Here is a 27734-nt window from a genome sequence, read left to right as displayed (position 1 = left end):
CAGCGCCCCCGCGCGGCGGAGCCGGGGGAGGTCCGGCCCCGCCCACTCCGCAGGCTCCGCCCACCCCCCGCCCACCCGCGCGTCGCCGTGGTTACCGCTGACGTCACGGGGCCGTGACGTCACGGGGCTCAGCCCCCGCTCCCGGGCACCTGTTCCTGCCCCCCCCCCCCCCCCCCAAATCCCGCTCCAAGGTCCCGTCCTGGCCCCGCCACCGTCACCTGTCGCCTGCGGTCCCTTTTGGGGCCCCGCCGGGCCCCGCGCCAGCGCCCGGGAACGGGGCGGGGGGGCCCCGGCCCGCCCTGTCCCCTCCCAGCGCCCCTGCCCGGCCGAGCCCCCGGCGGGGGCACCGACACCCCCACAGTGACACCCACCCCCCCCCCATTGGCACCACCGACACCCCCACAGTGACCCCCCCCCCATTGGCACCACTGACACCCCCACAGTGACCCCCCCCCATTGGCACCACCGACACCCCCACAGTGACCCCCCATTGGCACCACCAACACCCCCACAGTGACACCCCCCCCCCCACTGGCACCACCGACACCCCCACAGTGACCACTGACCCCCCATTGGCACCACCGACACCCCCAGTGACCAGTGACCCCCCCACTGGGGCCACTGATACCCCCACAGTGACCAGTGACCCCCCCCCAGCACCACCGACCCCCTCAGTGACCCCCCAGCACCCCCAGTGCCCCCCCCCCATTAAATTCAGCGCAGAGGGGGGTGGGCACAGCCTGTATTGCCAAACCCGGGGTGACACACGTGGAGCAGCGGGGCAGGACCCCCCCGACCCCCTCCCCAGCTTCCCCCCCCGAAGTTGGGGGGCTCCACAGCGAGTCCGGGGGTGCCCCCTGCTCGCCCCCAGTGTCTGGAGGCACCAACCCCCCCCCACGATGGAACAGCCCCAGAGGCACCTCCCGCCCCCCCTCCCTGTCCTGGGGGGTCAGTCCCCTCGGAGCCCCCTTTGCTGCTGGGGTGGCAGAGATGGGGGGGCCTGTCCCTGCCCCCGTCCCTGCCCCGCAGCCAGGACCCCCCCCCCATCCCGGGGTCCCTCTGTCCCCCTCCTGGGGGCCCCCCCGTCCCCATCCCGGGGGTCTCCCCCCCCCGCAGCCCCCTCAGATCTCCTCCAGGAAGTCCACAGGGAACAGCCCCACTTTGCGGCCGGTGAAGACTTTGACGTAACCGTTCACCTCCTCCCCCTTCTGCACCACGATCTGGGGGGCGAGAGGGGGCGGGTGAGACCCCCGGGACCCCCCCCCGGAGCGGGGGGAGCCCAGGGAAGAGCCGTTCCCATCCGAGGGGAGGGGGAGGTGGGAAGGGGGGGACGGTGGTGCCGGGGTCCCGCCTCACCTGATCCTTCTTGAGCGTGATCTGCCCGATCTCGCGGTTGCCCACGAAGGACCGGGTCACTTTGTGCACCCGCTCGCCCGCCCGCACCCGGATGATGAAGTTGGGGGGGAAAAACCCGACTTTCTCACCGATCTTCCCCTGCGAGGAGGCAGCAAGGGGGGAGTGGAGCAGTGGGGGGGGATCCTGCCCAGGGGTCCCGGATCCTGCCGGGCTGAGGGTTGGGGTGGGGGCACGGCAGGTTTGGGGGGCTCTGTGTCCCCCCCCTTGGAGCTTTCCCAGCCTTACCCGCCACCACTCCTCGTTGGAGTCATCGACCACCGTGATCTTCTCCCCCGGCCTGGAAGGGAAAGAAGGGCCCTGTGAGGGGGGTGGGCAGGGCCCCCTCCCCGCGGGAGACCCCAAGGAAAACTGTTCTTCCCGTGGGATCAGCTCCTGGAGCCCCCTGAGCACAGCCCACGGGCTTGGGGACAGGCAGGTCCCGGACGGAGCAGCTCTGCCTCGAGAAATCCATGGAACCACATGGAGCCAAACCTCGGGAGCCTTGGGAAGGAGCCCAGGACACAGCTGGCAACTCACGGGAAGTCCAGGTCGTCCTTCTCCAGGGCTTTGAAGCGATAAAGTGCCACGAAGTAGTGGGACTGCAGGAACGCCCCCGGCTGCGGCTTCTTGTTCTGGGTGGGGGGGGGCACAGCAGAGTTTGGGGGCCCAGAGGCTGCAAACAGCTGCAGGGATCCCAGCAGGGAGATCCCACAACCTCTGCCCTGGGGGGCAGGATGAGGACGGGGGGTACCTTGTCATCTGTCGGGCTCTTCTCAGCCTTCTTGTCCCCTTCGGAGGCACCTGGGAATGGGAGGGGGGGGGTCACACCTCCCCTGGTGGTGCCTCCCGAGGGTCTCCTCTGTCTACTCGGGGACACAGCGAGAGCCCCGGGGTGAGGACCTGACCTGGAGACCCCCTTTCTGCAGGGCAGACCCCACCCTGGTGGCCCCCCAGGCACAGTCGGGGGCTCCCTCCCCGTCCCGTGGGCTCGGCCCCCCCATCCTCGGCCCCCCCACTCACCGCCCTCGGCTTTGCTCCCCGCCGGCTTCGTGGCCTCCGGCTCCTCGTCCATCATCGCAGCCAAGGGCTGGAAGGCAGAGGGAGCTCTCAGGGGGTGCAGAATGCGGGGGGGGGGGGGGTCAGTGCGTTGCCAGCACAGGAATTTTGGGGAGGGCCCGACCCCCCCACTCACGTTCTTCTTGTCGTCCTGCCCCTTCTTGCGCTCCTTGTTGGCCATGATGACGCCCGTCCGCAGCGTCTCGAACACGGGGTCGCTCCTGTTGTCCGCTGGGGGGGCACAGGGACGGCGGGGGGGGGTCGTGGGTGGGACACGAGGGGATGGGGCACCCCGGGGTGGGGACTGGGGGGACGGGGCACCCACCCCGGCCCGGGCACTTACAGAGCTGGTCCTTGACGCAGAGCTGGTCGCTGTAGAGGGGGGAGCTGTAGGCCCGGCGGAACCCGGGGGGCTGCGGGGAGAGGGGGGGGGGTCGGAGCATCAACCACCCCCCAGACCCATCCCATCAGAGCTGGGGGGGCAGGGGGGCCCAGAGGGGGGGAAGCCAGGGCCCCCCTCAGGGCCGGGAGGTCACGGGGGTGGTGGCACCGGGGTCCTGCCCTTGGGGGCTGGGGTGGTCCCGGGCCGGGGGGGGGACACACTCACGATCTTGCCGAAGCAGCGCTGCATCTCCACGTAGGACTGGCAGTGGTGGTGGATGTTGGTTTTGCAGTTCTTGCACCTCAGGCCAAATTTGTTGTTGACTGGCAGTGCAGGGGGGGGTGGAAAGGAGAGGGAATGTGACACTGCAGCTGTGGAACGGCCGGGACAGAACCCTGGGCAGCCTTGGTCCCCAGGCCCTGCCCTGGCTCTGGCCGTGGCCCCCAGCCCTCATCCTGGCCGTGGCTGCAGCCCCCAGCCCGAGCTCCAGCCCTGCCCGGAGCCCCCCCCCTGCCCACGGCCCCGCCAGGACTCACGGACGATCATCCGGGCACAGACATCGCAGAACTTGGGTTTTTTGAAGTAATGATCTTTGAACTTGTGGGGTTTGTCATTGACGAGTTTCTCGGGCTCAGGAGGGGGCTCGGGCTCCTCCTCCTCTTCCTCCTCTTCCTCATCCTCGTAGATGTAGTAGATGGGGCCCCCCGAGGGGCTGACCAGCTCCCCGTTGGGCTGCGGCTCCGGCACCGGCTCCTCCTTCGGCTTTCGCTGGAAAAGTTGCTTCAGCTTCTGCAGCTGCTGGGGCAGGAGAGGGTGGATGGGGCATGGCAGGAGGGCAGACACCCCGTGCCCAGCCCCTCGCCCCACTGCCCTGACCCAGAGACCCCTTCCCCAAGCGGGAGGAGACCCCAGGAATGCTGTGAGGATGGGGACCCCCCTCCTGGCCCCATGAGGTTCCCACAAAAGGGGAAACTGTGGCTCCTGGGCACCTTGGGGCCGTGGGCATCCCAGAGGAGAGCCGAGCTGGGAAATGCCCACCCAGCACCAGGTGGATCAGGGTCCCCCCAGGCACCCCCAGCCCTCCCAGGCCTCCTGGGGCAGCGGCAGGATGATGGCAGGATGATGGCAGGAGAGGTGGCTTCCCCCTGTGGCACCCGGTGGGCACCCACTTACCCGGCTCTTGGGTTTCCCACCTGAAGCCGGTGAAGCCGCTGGCTCTGGCACTTCCTTCTCGGTCATGCTGTGAGGGGAAGGGAGAGACGAGGCGTTGGCTGGGGCTGCTCCTGCTGCAGGTGCCCAGAGTGGGCAACCTTGTTGGGTGGGCACTGCCTGCCCTCCCCCTGCAGCGCCCGGTCCCACTGCCCATCCCACAGCCCCTGACCTGGCAGGGACTGGTTCTGCCATGGGGAGCCCCGGGGTCACTCCCACTGCCCATCCCACAGCCCCTGTCCTGGCAGGGACTGGTTCTGCCATGGGGAGCCCCGGGGTCACTCCCACTGCCCATCCCACAGCCCCTGTCCTGGCAGGGACTGGTTCTGCCATGGGGAGCCCCAGGGTCACTCCCACTGCCCATCCCACAGCCCCTGTCCTGGCAGGGACTGGTTCTGCCATGGGGAGCCCCGGGGTCACTCCCACTGCCCGTCCTGCAGCCCCTGCCCCAGCGAGGGCTGGTTCTGGCCCCGAGAGCCCCAGGGCCAGGCTGGAGGAGGCCAATGCCCAGCCCAGCGCCTGGCACGGCCGCTGGCTGGGGGCCGTGGTGCCAAGTGCTGTGAGCCAGCCCCTGGGCTACCTGCACGTGCCCACCTCTGCCTGGGCATCTCCATCTCGCCATGGAACTGCAAACGGAGCCGCTCCCGGCCCCTCGGGACGGGCACACAGGTGACCCCGACGGGCATCACCCGGCCTTGGGCTGCCACCGGGGCAGGACCTGCTCTTGCATCCCCCAAACCATCCCGATGCCACCTTTGATGACCCTCCACGCAGCCCTTCCACCCAGAGTCCGATATTTTTGGTGACACCCACCCCGAGCCCCCGCAGGCCTCGTGAAAATCGAGGGAAAACCATCGGGAAGCAGCACTGGGGCCGGGGGGCGTTGGGGTGAGGGGCACCGCGGGCACGGGGCACCCCGGGCACGGGGCACCCCGAGGTCCTGCAGCAGCACGGGGGGGCCCAGGGGGGTCAGGGACAGGGCGAGGGGGGGGCCGGGCAGGGGAACCCACTTACCCTGTGCTTGGAGGGCTCGCCCTGCGCTGCTGAACCCCCCGAGGGGCGGCCGGTGCCGCTGCAGAGCCCCCAGGCCCCCGGGCGGGCGCGGGGAGGGCGGTCCCGTGGCCGGCGGAGTGACAGGGCAGGGGGGACGACAGCTGAGCCCCGCCGGGGGCTGACGCCGGGAAATTGGAGCCCCGGCGTGCGCCGGGCGGGAGCGGGCGGAGGAGCCGCCGGCTATTTGCGTTGGTGGGTTGCTGGGCGTGCCAGGGGCCCCCCCGGCCTGGCATGGGACAGCGGAGGGACCGGGCACAGCGAGGGCTCCGGGAGCTGGGCGCTCCAAGGGCTCTGGGCTCCGGCCTCGGGGCCTCCTTTGCTCCCACATGTGAGAACTGGAGCCTGGGTGGGGGGCACGGGGCACAGGGGCAGCAGAGGGGGCTCTGGTGGGGCAGTTTGTGGCTGCCTTGGCACCCTCTGGCACCAAATCCTGCTGGGACGGGGGGAGTGGGAGCCCAGTGCTGCCAGGCTGCCTGTGGTGGGGGACAGGGCCCTGGATGGGCATCCTGGGGTCCCCACAGTCCCTGCCCAGCTGTGGGGGGCAGCGAGGTGGGAGCTGGTACAAGCCTGGAGTTGGAGCCCCCCCTTTCCCAGCTTCTCTTACCTGCGTTGGGAGCGTCCCACTGCTGCTGGAGGCTGTGCCAGCCCAAATCCTGGCCCCACCTGCACCTGTGCCAGCTCCAGGTGCTGCTCCTCAGTCACCAGGAGTGTGTTGCTTCCCGGCAGGGGACACTCCATGCCCTCATTCCTGCCCTGGCACAGCTGGATGGGGTTGGCAGCTGAGAGAAGAGGCCGTGAACATCTGTCAGGGGTCCAGCCCCAGGCCAAGCACTCCAATCCCAGCCTGGGCTCCCCACATGCCAACACAGGGGCAGGACTGGGCAGGACACATCCCCTTCCAGTGCCCCTTCCACTGTCCCCTCACCCCACCGAGGCAGCCCAGAGCCCCCAGCCCTTGGCAGTGGCAGAGAACGGGAAAGTTGTGCTCAAGTGATGGACAATTTTCCTTTTTTTTTTTTTTTATTTAAAAACAACCCCCCCCAAATAAAATAAAACCAAAAATACCCCCCTCCTCCCCCCCCCCCCCGAAAAAATAATAATCCGATTAAATAAAATGTGCAGTGAACATACCAATCAACACCTGTATGTGCGGTCCAACACAGTGCTTAAACAAAACCAGAGACACAGGGGAGGGGGGGCGGGCACGGGCGGCACTCCAAAAATAATAATAATTAAAAAAAAAAAAAAAAATCAACTTCTCGTCTCTTAATTATGTTCATATAAATATATCAAGGGAGGGGGGCGAGAGGAAGGGAGGGCGGGGGGAGAAGAGGCCCAGGGGGGTGCCCGGTGCCCGCGGGAGCCCTACTGGGAGCTGGCCCGCTCCAGCACCCGCAGGTCGTAGTTCTTTTTGGCCACGCGCAGCTTGAAGCGGCTGAGGGAGTTGTTGAGGCGGAGGGAGGCGTTCTGGGCGGCCAGCGGGCTGGGGAACACGGCCACGATGGTGTATAAGGCAGCGAGGTCGCCGTGCCGGCCGTTCTCCGGAGTCCCGCTGTTGTCCCCGCCGCCGCCGCCGCCGTCCCCGCGGCGCCCCTGAGTCTCTTTGAGCCACTGGATTTTGGCACCGGCCATGGCGAGCTGGGTGAAGAGCTTGTCGGCCTCCGTCCGTGTGATGCCCTCGGGCAGGTCCGTCACCTCCAGCACCCGGCCCAGCACTGCGGGGAGAGAGAAGAGTCACCGGCCGGGTCCTGGTGCCCCGGGAGCCCCCCGGGCTGGAGCACCCACCTCTCCCTGGCCCAGGAGTGCTGCCCTGTGCCAAGCTGCCCCCAGGTATTTCGCTGAGTCAGTCACTTCCCCCAGACTGCCCCTGCCTGCTCCCTGCAGTGCCCCATCCTGACCCCTTCCCGTGCACACAACCTGCTTCGGGAGGAGCTGGGAACTGCCCCGTGTCCCAGGGCTCCAGTGACACCCAGTCCTTCTGGTGTCCTTTGGATGGCCTTGGCTGGGCAGTTTGGGCTCTCCCAGGGGCTCTGCCCTGTTTTCCTCCCCCAAACCTCAGGGAGCAGGACTGGGAGCCAACCCTGACCCTGGGAGGGAGGATGGCTGCATCCACAGAGGGCAGCAACACGTGGCTGTGCCCTGCCCAGAGGTCCCCAAATCCCTCAGCAGCTCCCGCCCCAGTCCCTGCCTGGTGGTCCCCAAGCCCCTGTGCAGCTCCTGGCTCCAGCCCTGGCTCCAGGCTTAGCAGAGCTGCTGAAGGGATTCTTTGCTAATATTAACGTGGCACAGCCAGGCCGTGCCAGGGGCAGGGAGGGCGGCTCTTAAAGGGCCCCCTGCGACCAGCTGCTGGTGGGGACACGGAGGTGACACGGGGGACAGGCCCGAGGCCTCCAGAGGGTCAGCGAGGGCTGCTCCGTTCAGGCTGCGGGTCCCTCCCTCCCCAGGGACCTTGTGGAGACCCCCCGGGTGAGAGACAGGCAGGAACCACTCCCTAAAACCAGCCCGGGGGCCTGTGGGATGCTGGTGTGGGCACCTGGAGTCCCCAGACCCCGTGTGTGTGGACATGAGAGGGCAGAGGGAGCTGCCTGAGGGGGTCACTTGCCTACGTCGCTCGTGCCCAGGTCGGTGGAGGCCGATTTGAGGGCCTGTCTCTTGCTCCGGTTCCCGTGTTTCATCCCAGTCTGCCCCTTGGGGAGTGGAAAGGGCACCGTGTCACCTCAGGGGACACCGAGGCCTCCCGGGGAGGGGCCTGGGAGCTCCCGTGGCCCTGGGCTGTACCTGGTGTGCCGTGTAGCCGGGCTGGTTGTGGAGCAGTGGCGGGGGACAGAGGGACAGGTTGTACTGCAGCGGTTGGCCCAGCAGCGAGTACCGCCCGTCACCTGCGAGGAGCAACGTCCGTGGGGACCTTGGGAAACACCCCGGGGAATTCCCAGCCCTGGGCTGTCCCCACACGCCTCCCCCTTACCTTGTGCCGGGCCCATGGGCCGGGGGAACTGTGTGAGGACAGGGAGGGGGCTCAGCCCCGTGCACACGCTGTTGAGGTTGGTGACGGGCGACGGAGTCGGGGACTGGGTGGGGGACGTGATGGGGCTGTTCAGCTGAGTGCTGGCCTGGGGGAGGGACAGTGTCAGACACCCCCGGGCTTGGGAGAGCTCCCACAGCCGCAGGTGACCCCCCACCCATCGCCCAGCCCACCCCGGCAGCCCCAGAGGCCGAGCTGCCTCCTCCCCGTCCCTCCCAGTCCGCCCAGTACCTGAGCACTGGTGTCGGGGTTGTAGAGGTCTCCTGGCTTCTGCCCCCGCTGCTCCAGGCTGTAGTACTTACAGTGGCTCCACTGCACCACGGGGGGGTTCTGGGGGGCCTGGGGGCCGTTGGGGACATTCAGCTGCATCACCACGACACCGGGGCCTGACGGGGACACCCCTGGGGACAGACACAGGCACGTCTGGCCCGGGCTCTGCTGCTGTGGGACCTGGGGCACCTGCCTGTCCCTGCCACTGCACACCCTTCCCTCTGATCCCGCTCTGGACCCTTCTCCTCTCTGGAAAAGCCCCACCAGGATCCGCTGGGGATCCCTCTCCTATATGCCATCATACATCGGGGAGTGATGATGTTTAATCCAGGAGAAATGGGAGCAGGGGGGACAAGCTGATGGGTGGCAGCTCAGTGGTTGCTCTGAGCGTCGCTGCAGGACTCTGAGCACAGAGCTGGGCACAGAGCTCCAGCATCCCAGCCCAGATCCTGCAGCTCAGCAGGCCCAGAGCTCCAGCATCCCAGCCCAGATCCTGCAGCTCAGCAGGCCCAGAGCTCCAGCATCCCAGCCCAGATCCTGCAGCTCAGCAGGCTCAGAGCTCCACAATCCCAGCCCAGATCCTGCACTGGCTCACAAGGCCCCACCTTGCTCCCAGTGGCTGGGACAGGGAGCAGGAATCCTGAGGCTCCTCATCCACAATTCTCCCTGCTCTCACCAATCCACAGCCCACCCAGCTCCCTCTGCCACTCCCACCCCGCTGCCCACCAGGGCAGGGAGATGCCAGGCACAGGCCAGTGCCCCCCTGGTGCCACTGATCATTCCCAGTGGGATTCCCAGCCTCAGGAACCCCCTTGCACAGACGCTGCCAGACTTGGCAGCTCTGCCACCCACGATCCAAAGGCTGATCCCACCTGGAATCGGTGCCAGCCCTGCCCGTGGCCCCTCGTACCTGAATACTGCTGCTGCATCTGGGGGGGGCTGCAGGGGGCTGGGGACTGTGGCATCTGGTACTGCTCGGAGCCGGGAGGCTGCAGGAACCCCACGGACGGGCTGAGGAGCAGAGAGGGAGCGGGTGAGGACGGGGATGGGGAGGGAAAACCCCGGGGGGTCTGTGCAGGTAACTCCCAGCTCCCTCTGTACTGGGAGGGCTGGACACACGGGAGCCTCTGGAGAGGGCTGGACACACAGGAGCCTGGCATTCTGGGGGCCAGGAAGCCCTGGATATGGGAGGCAGGACTCAGGGAGGAGCAGCTCCTGTGGTGCTCAAGCACCTCCAGCTGCAGGAACAGGACGCTCCCCCCTCTCAGCAGGGCATGGAATCATCCAGTGGGATCATGGAATCCCCTGGTTGGAAGGCACCCACAAGGAACATCAAGGCTGCCTCCTGGCCCCGACAGGACACCCCAAAACTCCCTCCCCAGGGCAGGCCAAGGGGCAGGAGCTGTACCTGGTGCCGTTCTGCTGGGCAGTGGGGATGACGCTGTAGTAGATGGGGACCCCCCCAGCCTGGAGCCCCCCCTGCACAGACTGACTGGCTGGCACGAGCACTGGCTGCTGGAAGGGCTGCTGGACCACGCTCTGGGACTCACTGGCCATGGGAACCTGGGCAGGGAGGAAAGCAGCAGGTTACAGGTCACACGGAGCAAGAACTGGCCCAAGGAGACACCGGCAAGGGGAAGAGATTCCAGGGGGTGTTTTCCTGCCCAGGCAGGGCAGCCCCTCCCAAGCTCTTCTCCCTGTCCTCCTGCTCCAGACGTGCCCCACGGATTCCCACATGGATGTGCCCTCCCCAAGGTGGGTAATCTCCACCTCTGGCTCCAACCCTCAGGCACAGGAACGGGGCACACCCTGCCCATTGGGGTCCCCTGCCAGCCCCCCACGCTGCAGAGCAGCAGATGCCCACCTGGTACGAAGGCAGCGGGGTGTACTGGACCATCAGGCCTTGCATCTGGCTCCCCATCCCACTCCTCTGGCTGCTGAGGAGCCCGGGGGGCTGTGCCTGCTGCACCCCCATCACGCTCTGCATCTGGCCCCCCATGTTGTTCCTCTGGCTGTTGAGGAGCCCGGGGGGCTGTGCCTGCTGCACCCCCATCACACCTTGGTATGTTTGCTGCTGGTTGGACATCATTGGCTGTAAACCTGCCAGAACAGGGTTTCAATGGAGCAGCTTCCCAGCTGGACGTGGGAAACAGCCCCAGACTTGGGATATAGGGGCTCAAGTCCTGCTCTGCCCCCACCTCCTGCTAAAGAGTGGAGAATGGGCTTCCTTAGGGCAGGTGTAAAAACACCTGCTCCTGGCTTTAAATCCCCTCAGTGGGGCTTAAATCCACCTCATCCCCGCTCCAGCAAGCTGGGAGGAAAGGGAGGGGAAGGATTCAACAGCCTCTACAGGCCAGGATCCAAATTCCCAGCCGAGAGACAGGTCCAGCAAAGAGCGGGAGACGGGGAACAGCAACCTGGCCCCAGAGAGCACATGGGAGATGCTGAGAGCCACAAAAGCAGCAGAAAAGGGGAAGCTGCCCCCCCTCCCCCCTTTCCACCCCCTTACCTGGCTGCTGGGACTGCTGGGGGAGCTGCTGTGGGCGCTGGGAGCTGTAGGCCACTGGGTGACTGAGGGGTCGGTATTGCTGGCTGGAGTTCGGGTACTGCCCGGGGGGGTAGTAAGAAACCTGAATCTACCAAGGGCAAGAAAACACCGTGGTGAGAACACAGGAGGGAGGGGATCCAAGAAAGCTGGTCCCCCAGGACCAGTTTTCTCTCTCACCTGGCCTGGCTTCTGCCGAAGGGAACCACCCAGGGCTTTGGCTGCGTGGGGAACCGCAGCCCCTTCCCGCGCCTCCCAGCCTCCTCATCCAAGCCTTTCCCAGCACAGTAGTGCAAGAGCACAGTAGGCACAACTCTCCTCACAGCTCAGGGGACAGTCCTAGAGGTCATAAAGCCCTGCAGGACCCCAAAGAGAGCTTAGAGGTGTCAGCCCTGAGTCCGGCCACTGTCCCTCCCCCACCACTGAGAGCTGGGAGTGGCCCAGGGGGGTCCCCAGGCAGGAGCCTGGTGGGCTCACAGGGACACAGGGGCAGGGACCATCCTGTGCCTAGCAAGGGAGGGTGAGACCCGGAGCTTGGACCCCTGAGGGTGGATCCCTCACCAAGGAGCAGCAGACAAAGAGGGGCCCACTCCCCCGCAGCCCCTGCCAGCTCTGGGGACGTCCCCTCGTGTCCTTACTTGCTGGGGAGGCTGAATGTAGCCCTGGGGCTGCAGCACCTGCTGAGTGGGGGCCGTGTGCCCCGAGGCGGAGTAGCTGGAGGTGGGAATGGGCTGCCCAGGGGTTGCCATGATGAATCCTGGCTGCTGAGGGTGCTGGGAGATGAGGGACGACTGGAACATCGCCGAGGAAGGATCCGGGGCCTCGGTCGAGCCCTGTCGGCTGAGGCTGATCTGCCCGAAGGGGCTGCTGAGCTCGTCGGCCTGCAGTGGGACAAGGGGAAGGGTGGAGGAGGACAGCACGTGGGACAGCAGCACGTGGCTGTGCTGAGGAGGGCAGAGCCCTGCTCCCTGCTCTGCGAGGAGCTCCCCCAGCACAGGTCCCCAGACACGAGCCCCAGGCCCAGAGCAGGACAGGGGGACATGCGACCTGCTGGGGGGCCTAATGCTCAGGGGACACTCAGTGACACAGGGGGTCCCACACGGGCAGGGGTGACCCCAGCCCGCAGGCCACATCCTGTGGGGCACAGCATTCCCAAAAGATCCCGGTGGAGACAGCACAGGGGCTGGCTGAGCCCACAGGGCAGCCACGGCTCCCAAACCCCAGCACTGGGCACAAGCATCGCTTCCTGGGGAGCTCTGGGCTTGGAATTTGCTTTTCCCAGGCTCTTTGCAAGACTGCCACTCTGGGATCAGTGGTGCCACAGCCTCAGGAATCCCAGTGCAGCACAGAGCTCCGTGAATCCCAACCCCACGGGGTCGGTGTCCGGGACGTACCTGATCAGCACAAGCTCACACAACACAAACACAGCACAGAGCACAACAGAGAGTGCAGAAGAGGAACTGGGGTTTATACCAGGTTGTACTGCTGGGGTGGAGAGACTGGCAGGAGGACTTGGGGGCAGGAGCTTGGAGAGTACGGAACAGGCTGCAGCGCCGGGACCGGCTACGACCAGCGGAGAAGGGAGGAGAGAGATCCGGGGGAAAGGGAGGGAGAGGGAAGGGAGGGAAGGAAGGAAGGATGAGGAGGAAGGAGAGAAAGAAGGAACAACAAGGTTAGTCAAGTGAGCCAACTGCAAACACACAGAGGGGCAGTGCAGGGGTTGGGAAGCACGGAGACCATCCCAGGGCAGGATCCATCCCGGTCGGACACGGCCCGGCCGGAGGGTCTGCGGAGCCCGGGAGGGGTGGCCTGTCCCAAGGCAGCTCTTGCCTGGCAGGAGCAGTGGCACGAGCTCACGAGGGCCAGCAGCAGCAGCAGGGTCACTTCTCCCCACACAACACTCCCATCTCTCCCATTTCCCCCAGTCCCTGCAGTGCTCCTTGGCCATTCCTGCTGGGAATGCCATTCCTGCTGGGAATGCCATTCCTGCTGGGAATGCCTTCCCTGCACGCTCACCTTCCACAGGGACCCCCACTTTGTCACCCTGAGGACCTGCTTTATGGCAACCCCTCACTCAGGCCCCAAACTTCGTGCTTTGGGCATCGACCCTGTGATGGTCAGTGCTGGAAGGGGGGGGTCAGTCCTTTCACTGAACCTTTGGTGACACTGAAGGGACATGGACATGGGGACAGTGCATTTCCAGACCCTTCACCAACACCCAAACACCTGAAATCAGTTTTTCCAGGACCTAAACCATCAGAGCAGAAAATACAAATAAAAACACCAGCATGGCCCAGTGATCCTGCAGCAGGACAGAGTTTGTCACAGGGGCAGGGGCAGAACAAGTCCACAGGAATGACACCCATGGGTGCTTTCCAGAGGGTTCCACCCCTGGGAACAGCCCAGCAGGCTGGGGAACAGCAAACATCCCTTGGCTTTAACCTGGGGAGGGTCTGGAGGACACACCCAGCTCAGCTCCAGGTCTGCCTCCCCCAGGACATCAGGAGACCAACCCCGGGGAGCTCAAACCCAAGGACCAGGCGGGACAGTCCCGAGGGAAACTGCTTCCAGTTTGCCACTCATCCAAAGACCACAGACCCTTTTTCCAAAGGGGCTGCTGGCCCCAGCAGATCAGAAGGGGCTGGGAAGCTGGGATACCCCAAGGAATCATTTGGGCACAGCACAGCCCCCGACCTTCCCCTGCTCTGCCACGAGCACGGAGGGACCGCGACCATGGGGACCCCCAAACCCCAGGGGTGGGCCCAGAGCCCCCCCAGGAGCCCTCTGGCCCCAAGTGACTCACCTGGGACATCATGGGGCTGCTCATGGCCGGCGGCTGCTGGGCGGGGGGGGGGATGCCGGGGGGCTGCGGGGCCGTGCAGGGCAGGAGGCCACGGCTGGGCTGCGAGGACGGGGACTGGCTGCACCCCTCGGGGGCTCCTAGCACCAAACCTGCAACGGGGACACAGGCACGGAGCGTTGGCCCCCGGCACACCCGGGCTCGGGGGGAGCCGAGGGGGATCTGCCACCCCCGGAGCTTCCAGGGGGTCAGGGGAGCAGGCAGAGGGAGGAGGAACTGCTGTGCCTCTGCTCACAGCAAGAGAGGGGCTGACACTGCTGGTGACACTCCCGGGGGTTGGACCTCCCTCCTCTCCATGGCCAGGGGCACTCACCGACCCTCCAAGGCTGATCCCGGGATCTCCTCCCCTGCCCCGCACAGGGAAGGAGAATCCGGCTGCCAAGAGTAGCACCCGCCTGGGGGAGGCTCCTCACCCCCAAACAAGGCAGGGATCCCAAAATCAGGGAGCTGCCAGGGGTGCCCGTGTCAGCTCAGCACCACGGGATCGGGGGAAGGAGCTGGGGAGCTCCAGTCCCAGTTCAGCTCTGGGCACAGACACCAGCACCAACCTGAGTGCCCAGAGCAGAGAGGGGAGTGTGGGGACCCCATTCTGTGGGGACCCCGTTCCCTGGGGACCCCATTCCATGGCCCCACAGACCCCTCCTCTCTGAGGAAAAGGCTGGGAAATGGCAAGCTGAAAGCAACCCCTTCCCCTGGCAGGCAGAGCTGGGAAGGAGTGTGGTGCACACACGGCTGGCACCCGGCTGGGAAGGGTCTCCTCAGCATTCCAGTCTGACTTCCAGAAATAAAAGGGTTGTGCAACTATTGCTTCATGCCCAGGAGCTGCTGCTTAACCAATTCTGCCTCTGATCTCCCACATTTCCCCAGCTGATCTCCGGGGATTCTGCTGAGGAGCTCTGTCAGCAGCCACTTGCTGCAAAGGAGGGAATATTCCACTGACAGTTGCCCAGGGGCTGGATGCTGTGATGGGAAAAGAGCCCCCAGGTCCCAGGCACTTCCAATCCCATGGAATAAACATAAGGATATGGAGGAAGGTGGGTTTGGTGTTTTTCTTCCTCAGGTGATAATTCCTTTGCCTATTTTTTTTTCCTTCTCCCAGGATGTTTCTAATCATCTGCCCTTATATAAAGCCTGGAAAGCAACTGGCTTCTGTTCCCAGGGGAGACCCGGAGGGAAAATTACAGGAAGAGCCAAAAAGCAGCTCCTCTCTCGCTCTGCTCTGCACACGTTGGGGCAGATCTTCAAATAAGTGCTCCCAGCACTCCATGAATCAGTCCTGGAGGTGGCTGGAACACCCAGAGCGAGCACAGCCCTGGCACAATGGGAGCAGGATCCCGGGAGACACCGTGGGCACCTCCAAACTGGGACATGAGGGTGTGGTTCCAAAGGCTGGGTGCTGGGACACGGTCCAGGGGCCTCTTAAATACATCCTTTTTGGCTGAAAGGACTCTTGTAGAGCAGTTATTACCCAGGCTCTGCCTCTCCTCCTCAGGAAAAGGACAGTTCCCAAGGATTTGGGACTTGCTGCCAACCAGCAGGGACAGAGGACAGTGGGACAACCCTGGATTCTGCTCACTGACACATCAGCAGCTCCCCCAGCTGTCACCAGGCTAAAATGGGAGCAAAACCTCTGTTGCCCCTTCCACAAACACCCTTCACAAGCAGCAGGTTGAAAATGATGGATTCTGCTCCTCCCTGTCCGAGGGGAGCACAGACATTCCCTGGAACACCCAGGACACACATCCCTTGGGAAGCTGCTGCCAGGAGCTGTGACACCCCCCAGGAACATCCCCCCTGGGCTGTGCTCTGTGGTACCTGCACAGAGACCTGGGATCCTAATTCCCTTTGGCTCCCAAACCCTTGCACTACCCCCAGCAGCTCTGGGGCTCAGGCCCAGCTGCTGTTTGCTCCCAGGAGCTCAGTGAATCACTCTGAGAACATCGTGGGCAGATCCCAACTAACAGAGTCTTTGACAGTTGTGTCTGAGGAGACTAATTGGTGACACCTTTCCCTGCCCTCCTTGGAAAGCAAGGCACAGTGCCAGGAGGTTCACCCTGAGCATCCTCAGGGCTGGGAGGGATTTTGGGAGCAGAAGGGGATGGCGACCCAACTTGGGGCACAGCAGGGGAGAGAAAACCACGATAACCGGGAGTTTGAGTTGCAGGGGCTGGGAGCAAACACTGTCCCCTGTCCCAGGTAACTGCTGGAGGGATGGCAGAGGTGATGGTGACAAAGCAGGCCATCAATCAGGTGGCACAACCACGCCCTGGTGAGAGCCACGTCCTGTTGTGTAACCAGGGCACCACAAGCCCCAGTTCCCCAGCCCAACTCCCGGGCGTGCAGGGAAGCTGCACCTGCCTGGAGAAGCTCTGTACCTGCCCGGGCCGTCCTGCTGGCAGTGCTGCCCTTGCTGCTGCCCACGCTGTCCCCCCGGGTGAGGATGGAGATGCCACTGAAGCTGCTGGCCTTGGTGACGGGCGGGCGCAGGGCGCGCATGGAGCCGTCCGAGTCGGTGCTGCTCCAGGGCCGCGGCTCCAGCGCCTTCAGCTCGCTCTCAGTGCTGCTCTGGCGGCTGCTCGAGGCCCGGCCCAGCCCCTCCCGGGGGCCCCTGCGGAGAGACCAGTCACTGGGGGCTCGGGGAGGGGCAGCAGCACGGGGGGGGGACAGGGGATGGACACACACCCAGCCCGGCCAGTGCAGGGGGGGGACACTGAGCACTGGGAGGGACACTGAGCACTGGTGGGGACACTGAGCACTGGTGGGGACACTGAGCACTGGGGTGGGGACACTGGTGGGGACACTGAGCACTGGGGTGGGGACACTGAGCACTGGGGTGGGGACACTGGTGGGGACACTGAGCACTGGGGTGGGGACACTGGTGGGGACACTGAGCACTGGTGGGGACACTGAGCACTGGTGGGGACACTGGGCACTGGGGTGGGGACACTGGTGGGGACACTGAGCACTGGGGTGGGGACACTGAGCACTGGGTCTGGGACCCTTGGGAGGGGGAAAGTCTGACAGCAAACACCCCCCCAGGGCACAGCTCTTTGGGCATCACCATGAAGAGCCGGGGCTGGGGGTGTCCCCTGGGGCTGTGGGTGTCCCCTGGGGCTGTGGGTGTCCCCTGGGGCTGAGGGTGTCCCCTGGGCCTGTGGGTCTCCCCTGGCTCCTGGCCCCTTCTCCAGCCAGATACGGCCATGGAAGGGGCCCAGCAGGATCAGAGCAGGATCCTGTGCTAAAGCCCTCCCTGTCTCAGAACAGGGAGCTTTTAAAGGCCTGGAGACAAGTCCATGGAGACCTTAGAGACCACTTCCCACCCCAGCCCTTGGGAGGATTTCTGCCCAGCTGGCACAGTTTGCACAGAGCTGTGGCTGTGCCATCCCTGGAAGTGTCCAAGGCCAGATTGGACAGGGCTTGGAGCAACCTGGGCTGGTGGAAGGTGTCCCTGCCCAGGGCAGGGGGTGGAACAGGATGAGTTTTAAGGTCTCTTCTACCCAAACCATTCCAGGATTCTGTGACACTGGAATATTGCTGCACCCAGAGCTGTACCCCCACTGATCACCCTCCCTCAGCCCAGGACAGGTCTGGCCACAGCAGGACTTTAGGGAATATCAGCACAACAACATCCCAAGCAGTGAGCCTGGTTTGTCCCAGGAATGGGTTCCTGGGCTTTCCCAGGGGAATGCCACACTGGAAGAGCTGCTGAGCCCAGCAGCAGCTCCACACAGTTGTGGAGGGGAAAAGAGAGGCTTGGAACTCCTGAGGGGATGTCCTGGGCTGTGGGGAGCATGTGAGAGCCAAAAATCCATCTCTTGGAAGAGCAGTGCAGTGGTTATATCCCTAAAGAGCTCAAAATGGTCCTGAGGCCCACGAATCCTCCCTCTCCCATCCAGGGGAACCCCAAAGGCAGGTTCTCTGAGCTCCTCAGGCCCTGGGCACCACAGGCAGGGAAGCCCCTGGCACAGCCCTGGCTGAGCTCAGCTCCCAGAGCTGCAGCCACATCAGCAACGGGGCTTTTGCCACATTCTGGGTGAGTTTTACTCCAACCCCACGGACTGAGAACTGCCCCCCCTGCCCTGCACACCCCTGCCACGGGCAGACTCCAGGACACAGCCCCTGTGACTGTGCTGAGGACACTGGATTTTCCAGGACAGCCTCAGGCAGGTGACAGCCCCAGGAGAGGGACAAAGCTGCTCCTGACCCCTCAGATCCTCCTGTCCTGTCCCACACTGAGCTGCCTCGTGTCCAGAGCTTTGGCTGGGAAGGCAGAGCACAGCAGGGATGAGACTCTCCCTTTTCATCCCATCCTTTATCCTCAGCCCTCAGCAGCCTCTGGCAGTGGGGTCTGTGCCAGGTGACTCACCAGCCTGACTCCAGCCCTTTCATCCATGGGAAAACTGCTTCCTAAGAACACGCTGCTCAAAAGTGTTCCCAGTGCCCTCAGCAGCTCCTCTGGCTGAGATGGAGCCTGAGACACTTCACTGCCACCATTAAGTCATCCAGCCTTGATAATCCAGGATTAGGGACAGCCCTGCCTGATCCTGATGCTGATCCTGGCACTGTCAGGGCAGGGATTTCCTATCCTTTTGGGAGACAAGAGGTGGAATGGTTTGAAAACTGCTGGAATTCCTCCCTGCCATCCCCACCCTCCTTTTAAATTGAGAACCAGCCAAACAAGGACTCAAAACTGATGTTGCAAAGAAAACACCTTCAGTAACTCCACTGGCATCCACTGATGGGGGGGCTGCTCCAGCAGGACAGGGGGCAAAATAAACCCCAGAGAGATCCCTAAAAATCTGCCTCTGTGCAGGAGAGCTACAAGCAAAGCCTTCTGGGGAGAGCCTGCCAGCCAACACCAGAGAAAAGCATAATCTCAGAGTCATGCAGGGCTCTGGGGACACCCCAGGGTGCTGGGCAGCACTCAGGGCTCTGGGGACACCCCAGGGTGCTGGGCAGCACTCAGGGCTCTGGGGACACCCCAGGGTGCTGGGCAGCACTCAGGGCTCTGGGGACACCCCAGGGTGCTGGGCAGCATTCAGAGCTCTGGGGACACCCCCGGGTGCTGGGCAGCACTCAGGGCTCTGGGGACACCCCCGGGTGCTGGGCAGCACTCAGGGCTCTGGGGACACCCCAGGGTGCTGGGCAGCACTCAGGGCTCTGGGGACACCCCCGGGTGCTGGGCAGCACTCAGGGCTCTGGGGACACCCCAGGGTGCTGGGCAGCACTCAGGGCTCTGGGGACACCCCCGGGTGCTGGGCAGCACTCACCTGCTGTCCGTGAGGAATCCGTTCTGGCCAGACTGGGAGCGTGAGCACGGCGGTGGGAAGGGAAGGAAAGAAAAGGGAGACTTAGTGGCTCTGAAAGAACGACCCCAGGTGGTTCCAAAGGGTGGGGCTGGGACACAGGGTGTGTTGTGAGCAGGTACAGGTTGCTCAGGAGTGGTGCTGAGCTTCCTGATCCCTGTGGATCTCCATCCAGGCCCTCGGGAACCTTCCCTGGCACCTGCGACCCAGGATCTCTCAAATCTGAGTCCTCAGCTCCCTCCTCCACTGCTCTGAGGCAGCTCTGGTGGCACCTTCCTCCATGTGACAAGGCCAGGCATTTATTGCCAGGAAAATTAGGCTCAAGGCCAGCCCAGCCTGATCCATGCTGGTCATCCCTGCCTCTGGAAGGCAGAGGCAAAGCTGGCTCAGGCCAGGACACTGAGCAGGAGTCAGGACATCCCACCCTGTGCTGTCCTACAGCCCCTGCCCTAAGCCAGGATTTTGGGCCTGTGCAGGTAAAACAAATCCCTGACCACCCCTGGCTGCAGAGTGAGCAGGCCCTGAGCCCAGGGAAGGTGCAGATTTCTCCTGGAAAGGGCCACATTCCTCCTGGAAAGGGCCCACATTCCTCCTGGAAAGGCAGAACCCTGCACTGCTGGGTCAGGAGGTGGAAGCTGCAGCACTGGGGAGATGCAGCTGCTGCTCCTTTTGGGTTCAGCAACTGGTTTTCTGGTCATCCCAAAACTGCCACTGCATAAACCTGTAATCTCTGGGGCAGCAAGGAGCAGAACTGCCTCCTCTGTCACCTCTGCTGCTCCCTGAAATTTTAGGGAAGGTGCAGACTGGGGGGTGCGGGTGTGGCTCCTCTACATCTCAGACACCTTTGCTGGGAGCTGGAATTCAATGGCAGATCCCAAACCCACTGGGAAATCGGTGGGAGAAGCAACAGTGAGATCTGACCTCTTTGGCACACTCGAGGCCACCTCCTGCCCCAGAGCTCCGGGAGGCTCCTGGCAGGGGAGGGATCCAAACTCACCTCCCGTGCAAAGATCCGCTCCCTGACCCGCTGGTACTCCTCCTCTCGCTCTTCTATGGATTTGCTCCTTCTCCCATCCTGCAAGGGGAGTCTGATCTGAAGGGACAAACACAGCTCAGGGGTCAGCAGTTGCCAGCAGGAGCAGGGGGAGCTGCTGGGAATGGATTGTGGTGCCTGGGAGCGGTGACCCGGCCTCTGCCTCTGCCCCCACCTGTGTCTAGGGATGGACATCCCACAGGCAGCCAGGGATGGACATTCCTGGACATCCATCCACCTCCTGCCTCAAGCACAACCACCCTGCCTGAACTCTGCCTGATCCAGAGGTCTGGAATGTCACCTCCCAGGGAGGAAAGCTGAAGGCCATTGTTTGGAGCCCGTGCCAACATTCCTGCTCCCCCGGGGGTTCTGAGCTCCGTGGGCAGCTGCAACCCTGAGTGGCACCACAGGGGAACCCCAAACTGGGACTGACTGCAGCAAACAGCTCCTGACCCTGACTGAGACTCAGGAACACGGCCCAGAGCACGGGACAGAGCTGGGGTGATGGGACTGGGTCTGGGTGGGATTTGGGGAAGGAATTCCTCCCTGGGAGGGTGGGGAGGCCCTGGCACAGGTTGCCCAGAGAAGCTGTGGCTGCCCCATCCCTGGAAGTGCCCAAGGCCAGGTTGGACAGGGCTTGGAGCAACCTGGGCTGGTGGAAGGTGTCCCTGCCCATGGCAGGGGTGGGACTGGATGAGCTTTAAGGTCTTTTAAAGGAAAGGTGGGGAGACACACTTGGCAACACTCAGCTCAGGGCATTTCCAAGGAAACCTTGGCAAAAGGTTTCACCTTAAAGCCTGGCCCAGCCCCCAGATGATTTCAGGGTATGGAGAAGCACCCCCACAGTTCTTCATCCCTTTCCATGGAAGTTTTCATATTGAGCTGCTGCTGCTTGGGTGGGGTGGGAGCTCCTATTAAATGTTACTGGAGGAAACCCAAGAGAATTCTGGGAGTTGTTCTCATCTCAGACAGGTCACATCTGACTTTCCCAAGGGATGCAGGACCCCCCTCACCTGGTTATCATCCCGATCCATGCTGGTGTCATCCCGCTTCAGGATAAACCTCTGTGGGAACTCTGCATTCTTCTCATCCTTGATGTGCTCAGAGAACCTCTGCTCGGGGCTGCAGGAAAACCAGCCCTTGTTAGGAGGGAAGGGACGGGCCCAGAACATGCAGAGATGTTTGCTGGGTGAAATTCCAGCTCTGGCTGATGGCAACGAGAGCTCCTGCCCTTCTCTGGGAACTGTGGAGAGCCAAGGAGGGCTGGAAGGGAAGGATCTTCCCTATTTATTCATTCCATGACCTGATTCTTCTTGAGAGGGGCCCTGCCCTTCTTAAGAGGCAAAAAAGTGTGGTGTGGAACCCATCCTGCTCTGCAGCGTTCCTGGGCTGTGGGGAAGGGAAGGGAGAAGGGAAAGGGAAAGGGAAAAGGGAAAAGGGAAAGGGAAAAGGCAAGGGCAAAGGGAAAGGGCAGGCTCCCTCCCCCTTACATTCGTGTGTTACTGGTCTTGTTGATGATGACAGCCTTCCCAGTCTGATCCACGTTGTGGTCCATCCCAAAATAGGCAGCGACCCTGTGCAGCAGCATCCTGTGGTACGAGGTCATCTGAGGGAACTTCTTGAACTGATTGCTGGGAAGAGGCAGGGAGAGGGTCACAATTCCAAGCAGTGTCATATCAGGATGTACAAGGGAACAGGGGATGTTCCCTTCTCCCCTGGGAGCCCAAATTCCTCAGCTCCACCTCACAAACCCCTTTTTGCTCGGCACAAACTCACTTGTTATCACTAATGAACTCCAGGATCTCCTGTTCCAGTTTGAGCAGCATCATTCGATCCCTGGTGAGAAAGGAGAGAGGAAAAGGCCACTTCAGGGACAGTGGGACAGCCTTCCCTGCTCCCAGCCCCTCTCCTGCAGCAGAGAGAGTCCCAAACACCCAGCCCAAGTGCCAGCACCGACCTGGCTTCACCCACCCCAGGGGAAGGGGCTGAAACACTCCACCTTTTTCAGACATGCTAAATTAATCACCAGGTTTTTTTCAGTTTAAGGTTGTTTTGCTAACAGTGCTTGGCTTTGGAAAGCCTGAATCCCTGCTCTGCTGGAAGCTCCACTGGGGGTGACTCCAGCTTTGCTATTCCCATGGCAGCCTTTCCCTGGATTCCGTGGATTATTGCCACAGCAGCTCCTTTGCAGGTCGGTATTTGACAATCACTTACAGAACGGGGTTTAACACAATCAAGACTCCTTCACTGCATCCAAACAAGCCATTTTTCTCTCTCTCTCTCTCTCCATCACACAAAATTCCATGTTTGGAACGAAACAGGAGATAAATTACCATTGTGCTTTTTATTTCTCCACTGCCCCAGGACTGGCAACGCTCTTGGAATTCCAAGAAGGAAAACACAAACACACTTGCAGGTGCTGCAATCCCCCAGGATATGGGAACACCCCTGGACAGGGACACACCCACCCCCAGGGGTGGGAGGCATCCCCTCCATCACCCCCTCAGGGAGCTGTTTGACTGCCCAGCACCTACCGTGGGTTTTTTTTCAGTGTATTTACTAAAAATTCATGCAAATCTATTCCGGTGGAGTCTGTGTATTCCTGGCTGGAATCTGAAACAACAGCAGCAGCAGCACAACAAATTAACAGAGCACTGCAACAGCCCAGAGGGAAGGGAAGGAGAAGGGAAGGGAGAAGGAAGGGGAAAGGAGAAAGGGGGAAGAAGGAAGAGGAAGAAGGGAAGGGGAAGGGCTGTGCCTGTGTCTTTACAGGGATGATGTTCCCACATTTCCCAATCTGTCCCATCCAAACCAACACCTCCCCAGTTCAAACCAGCACCTGACCTCGAGAGAGCATCTTCCTTGGTGTTTTTTCTTTGTTCTTGTCCTTTTCTTCCTTCTCCACCCCATCTTTGGTGGATTTTTCCTCCTCCTTGTCCGAGGGGCAGCTCACGTGCAGCTGGATGATGTCCTGGAACAGAACAAAGCAGGCTGGAGCCCCTCAGACACCCCCTGAGCCTTGGCTGGGGCTGGAGATGCTGGTGGCTGAGAGAAGCACCACGGGAAGGTCTCAGATCACAGACAATCCATAAGAAAACTCTCTGTGAGAGCAAACAGAGCTGTCCCTCCCCACCCTCCTCCCAGGGAGCCCTTGAGGTGCCTCCACACCCACGAGCAGGGGTCCCAGGCACAGCCACTTCCTTCCCAGCCAGCTCCTGTGGGAATTTCCTGGCTCTCCGAGGCACTGGCCCTGGACACAACGTCAATTCTGGCAAGATGTGGATGTTCTGCGCTTCCACACTCCCAAATTTGTCTCATTCTGGGCCTACCTGGGACTCCAGCAGCCCATCCACAAAGGGGCCCGAGGACTCTTCACACACAGCCAAACTCCTGACCAGCTTAAGCTTTGAATTGGACTGGAGAAGGAAAAGAAAGAGGGTGGTTAAGACACCTCAGGCAACACACACCTGAGCTCCTGCAGTGGCATTCCCAGGTCACTGGTGCAGCCATTCCCAATTAAACTGGTCAATAACAGAACATCCAGGGGTATCCAGGGACACACAATGGCTTGGAATCCCAAGCCTTTGAACCACACTTTAAGTGGGAAGTTCCCTGCCTCAATTCCTGCACTCCCTGATCTTCAGCCAGAGCAATTCCAGCCTTTCCCCCGTTTCCATGTTGTGTCCAGCACATGGAAATCCCTGTCCTGAACCACCAACTGCTCCGTGTGGCTTCTGGAGACAGGAAAGGCCTGGGAGCAGCATCCCAGGGCTGGGATCAGGGCTCAGCTCAGGGCTCAGCTCAGAACAGCCCCAAGAAGATCAGGGTGTCAGGACAGGTCCTACCTTGGCTCTTTTCCTGGCGTGTCCGTGGCTCGACGTTCGCCTCTGTGGAGAAAGGGAGGGGAAGGCAGGAAGCTTAACCTGGAAGTTTTCTGCCATTCCCAGGACACAAAGGGGGTTCTGATCCCCTGGGTCACGACACGGGGATGGAGCACGAGTGTCCCCAGGGAATATTTCAATTATCCCAGTCTGCACAGGGCAGAGCCAGCTAAAGAGGCAGGGAGCAGGCTGGGAAGGCTGCACAGGGTGGTGGCCCCGTGGAAAAGCCTCGTGTCCCTTTGGGAAGGGACGGGAAGCAGCAGGGAAGGGCCCAGTTCCCCTCGTCCACACTCACCTGAGACTCCTGGCGCACGCTGACCTCCTCCCCCCCGTCCTTCTCCGCCTCCTCCTTGCTTGGTGACCTGGACACATATTTGGTTTTGTTCACGGATTCCTCAACCACCTTTTTTTCCGATTCCTTCATAATTTCCAGGGACTCCTGTGCCGTGTTGCTGTTGGACATCTTCGGAGCCCTCCGACGCAGCGACAGGCACCTGCAGGAGGGCACAGGGCACAGGGAGGGAGTCAGGGGGTGGAGGGAGCTTCTCCCTGGACACAAACTCTTGCACGTCCAGGTTGTAACTTCCTTGGACCCCACCTTGTGGGCAGACCCCGAACTAAGGGCTCGTTTGAAGCCCCCCCCCCCAGCCCTTGGGTGCAGCCCCCGTTTGAGGGGACCTGGCAGGAGCCCTGTGGATCCCACCAGGATTTTGGAGGCACCAGCAGGGCTGGACAAAGGCCCTGAGGCAGAGAGAGGTCCCCAGGCAGGTGACTGGTGTAGAGAGAGACCGAGGGCAGCCCTAAACCAACAAACATCCCTGTGCTCTGCCCCAGGGCAAACAACCAAAAACCCTCGTTATTTCCCCAAATCCCAGCCCCCACAACACAAGGAGGCAGCTCAGCCACCTCAGCTTCCCTCACCCCACCACCACCTGCCCGAGGCTTCCCAGGAGCTGCTCCCTCACTGTTGCCAGTCCAGAGCCAGGGATGGGACAACCAGGAAAGGGAAAAGTTACTTAAGTCAAGGTTGAGCAGCACCTCAGCAAGTGGGAAATATCCCACGAAATTCATGGGAAGAGGGGGCAGGGAAAGCATCCATCCTCCAGCTGCAGGGGCCTGGCCTCATCCCAGCAGGCTGAGGTGTTCCCAGGGATGCTGCCTGTGCAGGGTGAGGAGTCCCCCCCCAGGGAATCCTGCTGTGCTCGGTGCTCCGGCAGGAATTGGGTCAGGAAGGGAAAAGGGAGCACTTGCCTGATGTGCCTCCTTTGTGGGAGCCTGGCTTATGCAGGGGGTGAAGGTGGTGAACTCTGCCTCTCCCCTCCCCAAAATACTCCAGAGTGTAGGAAACTCCAGCCTTGTGCCCAGGCTGGGGGCCTAAACAATCCAGGAGGATCTGGAGCAGCTTTGGGGAAGGGAAGGAGGAGGTGGCACCGGATCTGCACACACGACACTCAAATAGAAGAGCAGGTTTTGTACAGCTCATTCCCTTTGCACCACCCACCCTCTAACAAGCTTTTCCCCCCGAGCCAAACACCTCAGCCAAATTTAAGAAGGATAACGGGATCTTCTCCCATCCTGCTGCAACGTAACTCCAGCACCACACGGGGAAACAGCATCAGATTTTTCCCAGAAACGACAACTCAGAGCCACGGAACTGACATTTATCAGCTGCCCCCTCCTGCTGCAGCTTCCCTGCCCGCCAGGCAGCCTCCAGGAGCTCTCCCTGCACACAGAACCCAGGGGAGATCTGTGCTCTGCTGCTTCCCAGAGGAGGGTTCCTTGCGGGATGAATGAATCAGCCCCGCTCCCTCGGGCAGCCGTGGGCCGTGGGAGGGGGTGGCAAACACGAGCTGGTGACAGACAGAGGCTTGCAGAGGGTGGGGAAGTTCAGAGGACTCGGGGAAGGGGGGGTGGGATCGAGCTGGGCCTCGGGAGAGGGAAAAATGACACGGATGCGACGTCAGGGAAGCCACAAAAATCTGTGTCAGGGAAGAGAGGGAAGCACCGGTGGGAGAAGGTGGAAGGGAGAAGGTGGGTGAGGTGCTGTCGAGTTGAGGGCTGGCAAAGCAACTGGGCCAGCAGTGGCATACTGGGAACGCTGGCCACGGGCCAGGGAGCCTGGACACATTCATACCCTCCTCTTCACTCCAAAAGGGGAACATGGAATTCCACCTCTGCTGCCTTTTCCCCACCCGCAGTTTGCAGCCGCCGAGCCCTGGGAATGCAGCAGCAGCAGCTCCTGGCTGGGCAGGGAATAAAGGCAAGAGGAGTCCCACATTCCCAGCCTGGATGGATCCAACAGCAAATCTGGGAAAGGCAGGAAGCTCCTGCTAAATCAACTCCATTGCTGGCCTTGTTTCTCAGGGAACAGACCCGCTCCTGAGCTAAATGAGGGTGCAAAGGAGACATATGGCTGCTGGGAGAGGCTGCCTACACACGGCTCAGAGGGGCAGGATGGAGGGGCTGAGGTGGCTCAGCCTCTGCCTCTCACCTTTCAGGGATAAAGAAACAGGTGGTTGAAGGTGGGGGTTGTCCTGCCCTGCTCTGGGGAGGCCTCACCGCCAGTCCCGGGGGCAGCTTCGGGTGCTGAAGTATAAGAAAGGATCTAAAGCTGCTGGAGAGGAACCAAAGGAGGACACAGGGATGGGGAAGGGTCTGGAGGGGCCACACGAGGAGTGGCTGAGGGCACTGGGTTTGTTCATCCCAGTCTGCAGCTCCTCCTGAGGGGCAGCTCCAATCTCTGCTCTCTGTGAGCAGGGACAGGACCCAGGGAAGGGCTGGAGCTGTGCCAGGGCAGGGTCAGGCTGGATCCCAGGGAAAGGTTCTTCCCCCAGAGGGTGGCTGGGCACTGCCCAGGCTCCCCAGGGCAGTGGGCACGGCCCCAAGGCTGCCAGAGCTCCAGGAGGGTTTGGACAATGCCCTCAGGGACAGGGTGGGATCGTTGGGGTGTCCTGTGCAGCACCAGGAGCTGGAGTCCATGACCCTTGTGTGTCCCTTCCCACTCAGGACATTCCATGGTTCCAAGCATGAGTGGCTTCACCTTCCCAGCCCCTGCCCAAGCCAAGGCCACAGGAACAGTGTCCAGGCCACAGCCTTCCCCCCTGGCTTCCAAGACCAGATTCCTGACTCCCTCCACTTCCCTTGGGTATCAAACAGGCCTGGTTTGGCTTTCCCAGACTCCCTCCACAGGACATTCCACAGGGCCATGTCCCCAGGACAGGGGTGGGACGGGGGGGCCTTTATGGTCCCTCCCAGCCCAAACTTCTCCAGGACCTTCCCAGCCCCCCAGTGCTGCCCCGGCCCGGGTTTTGGGGGCAGCAGCACCCCCCCCCACCCCGCTGGGTACCAGTGATGCTCTGGCAAGCAATTCGCTGATTGGCTGCCCGGCAGCCAATGGGGAGCCGAGCTCCATGGCAACGGGCCCTGTTGCCAGGAGCAACAGGGCGGGGGTGACTCAGGTCCCCCCCCCCGGCGCGGCAGAGGCTGCGGGAAAGGGTTTGCAGGGGGAAAAGTGGGGGCGGTGGGGTGGGGAGGGGGCTGCCGCTCCAGGCACGGACCCTCGGGCTCTGCCGCTCCCTCCGTGCCCGGGGATCATCCCAGAGGCTCCTCCTCGGCCAGGGAGCGGCGGCCGGGACGGTCCCGGCTGTGCCACGTGCGACAAGAGGCGGGGATGGGAGGATCTGTGAAGGCAACCAAAGCTCCCGAAACAGCTCCCGAAACAG

The 27734-nt window shown here is 62.5% G+C and overlaps 2 protein-coding genes across 6 annotated transcripts in view; both read right to left on the bottom strand.

Annotated features, from left to right (window-relative positions):
* Positions 1-725: 725 nt before the first annotated feature.
* Positions 726-5343, bottom strand: STAC3 (SH3 and cysteine rich domain 3). Of its 2 annotated transcripts, none has more exons than XM_064638990.1 (12): positions 5057-5343; positions 4007-4073; positions 3370-3631; positions 3059-3156; positions 2795-2864; positions 2588-2682; positions 2416-2482; positions 2147-2196; positions 1933-2027; positions 1642-1693; positions 1357-1494; positions 726-1220 (listed from the first exon to the last, which is right to left on the bottom strand). In XM_064638990.1, the coding sequence occupies exons 1-12, from the start codon at positions 5326-5328 to the stop codon at positions 1122-1124; spliced, it is 1365 nt and encodes a 454-aa protein (XP_064495060.1). In that variant the 5' UTR covers positions 5329-5343; the 3' UTR covers positions 726-1121. The 2 variants fall into 2 exon arrangements, with proteins under 2 accessions (XP_064495060.1, XP_064495061.1); XM_064638991.1 differs by having other exon boundaries at positions 3370-3628.
* Positions 5344-6346: 1003 nt separating this feature from the next.
* R3HDM2 (R3H domain containing 2) overlaps positions 6347-27734 on the bottom strand; it is a 32822-nt gene continuing 11434 nt past the window's right edge. For 2 of the 4 annotated variants that reach the window (XM_064638945.1, XM_064638944.1), the window contains exons 2-24: positions 24308-24506; positions 23977-24018; positions 23461-23547; positions 22976-23102; positions 22666-22744; positions 21908-21967; positions 21622-21762; positions 21145-21253; positions 20096-20191; positions 19063-19094; positions 16168-16400; positions 13736-13884; positions 12406-12495; positions 11571-11813; positions 10897-11023; positions 10252-10487; positions 9796-9950; positions 9298-9398; positions 8349-8518; positions 8061-8205; positions 7874-7974; positions 7698-7782; positions 6347-6810 (exon numbers count right to left, since the gene is read on the bottom strand). In XM_064638945.1, coding sequence (XP_064495015.1) covers positions 6461-6810; positions 7698-7782; positions 7874-7974; positions 8061-8205; positions 8349-8518; positions 9298-9398; positions 9796-9950; positions 10252-10487; positions 10897-11023; positions 11571-11813; positions 12406-12495; positions 13736-13884; positions 16168-16400; positions 19063-19094; positions 20096-20191; positions 21145-21253; positions 21622-21762; positions 21908-21967; positions 22666-22744; positions 22976-23102; positions 23461-23547; positions 23977-24018; positions 24308-24475 — 3126 coding nt within the window. In that variant the 5' untranslated portion in view covers positions 24476-24506 and the 3' untranslated portion in view covers positions 6347-6460. The remainder of the gene's footprint in view (positions 6811-7697; positions 7783-7873; positions 7975-8060; positions 8206-8348; positions 8519-9297; positions 9399-9795; positions 9951-10251; positions 10488-10896; positions 11024-11570; positions 11814-12405; positions 12496-13735; positions 13885-16167; positions 16401-19062; positions 19095-20095; positions 20192-21144; positions 21254-21621; positions 21763-21907; positions 21968-22665; positions 22745-22975; positions 23103-23460; positions 23548-23976; positions 24019-24307; positions 24507-27734) is intronic. The other 2 variants (XM_064638946.1, XM_064638947.1) reach the window with 2 other exon arrangements.

This window comes from Pseudopipra pipra, chromosome 30 (genome assembly GCF_036250125.1).
Source record: "Pseudopipra pipra isolate bDixPip1 chromosome 30, bDixPip1.hap1, whole genome shotgun sequence".
NCBI lineage: Eukaryota > Metazoa > Chordata > Aves > Passeriformes > Pipridae > Pseudopipra > Pseudopipra pipra.
This window is presented reverse-complemented; position numbering and strand designations above follow the sequence as displayed.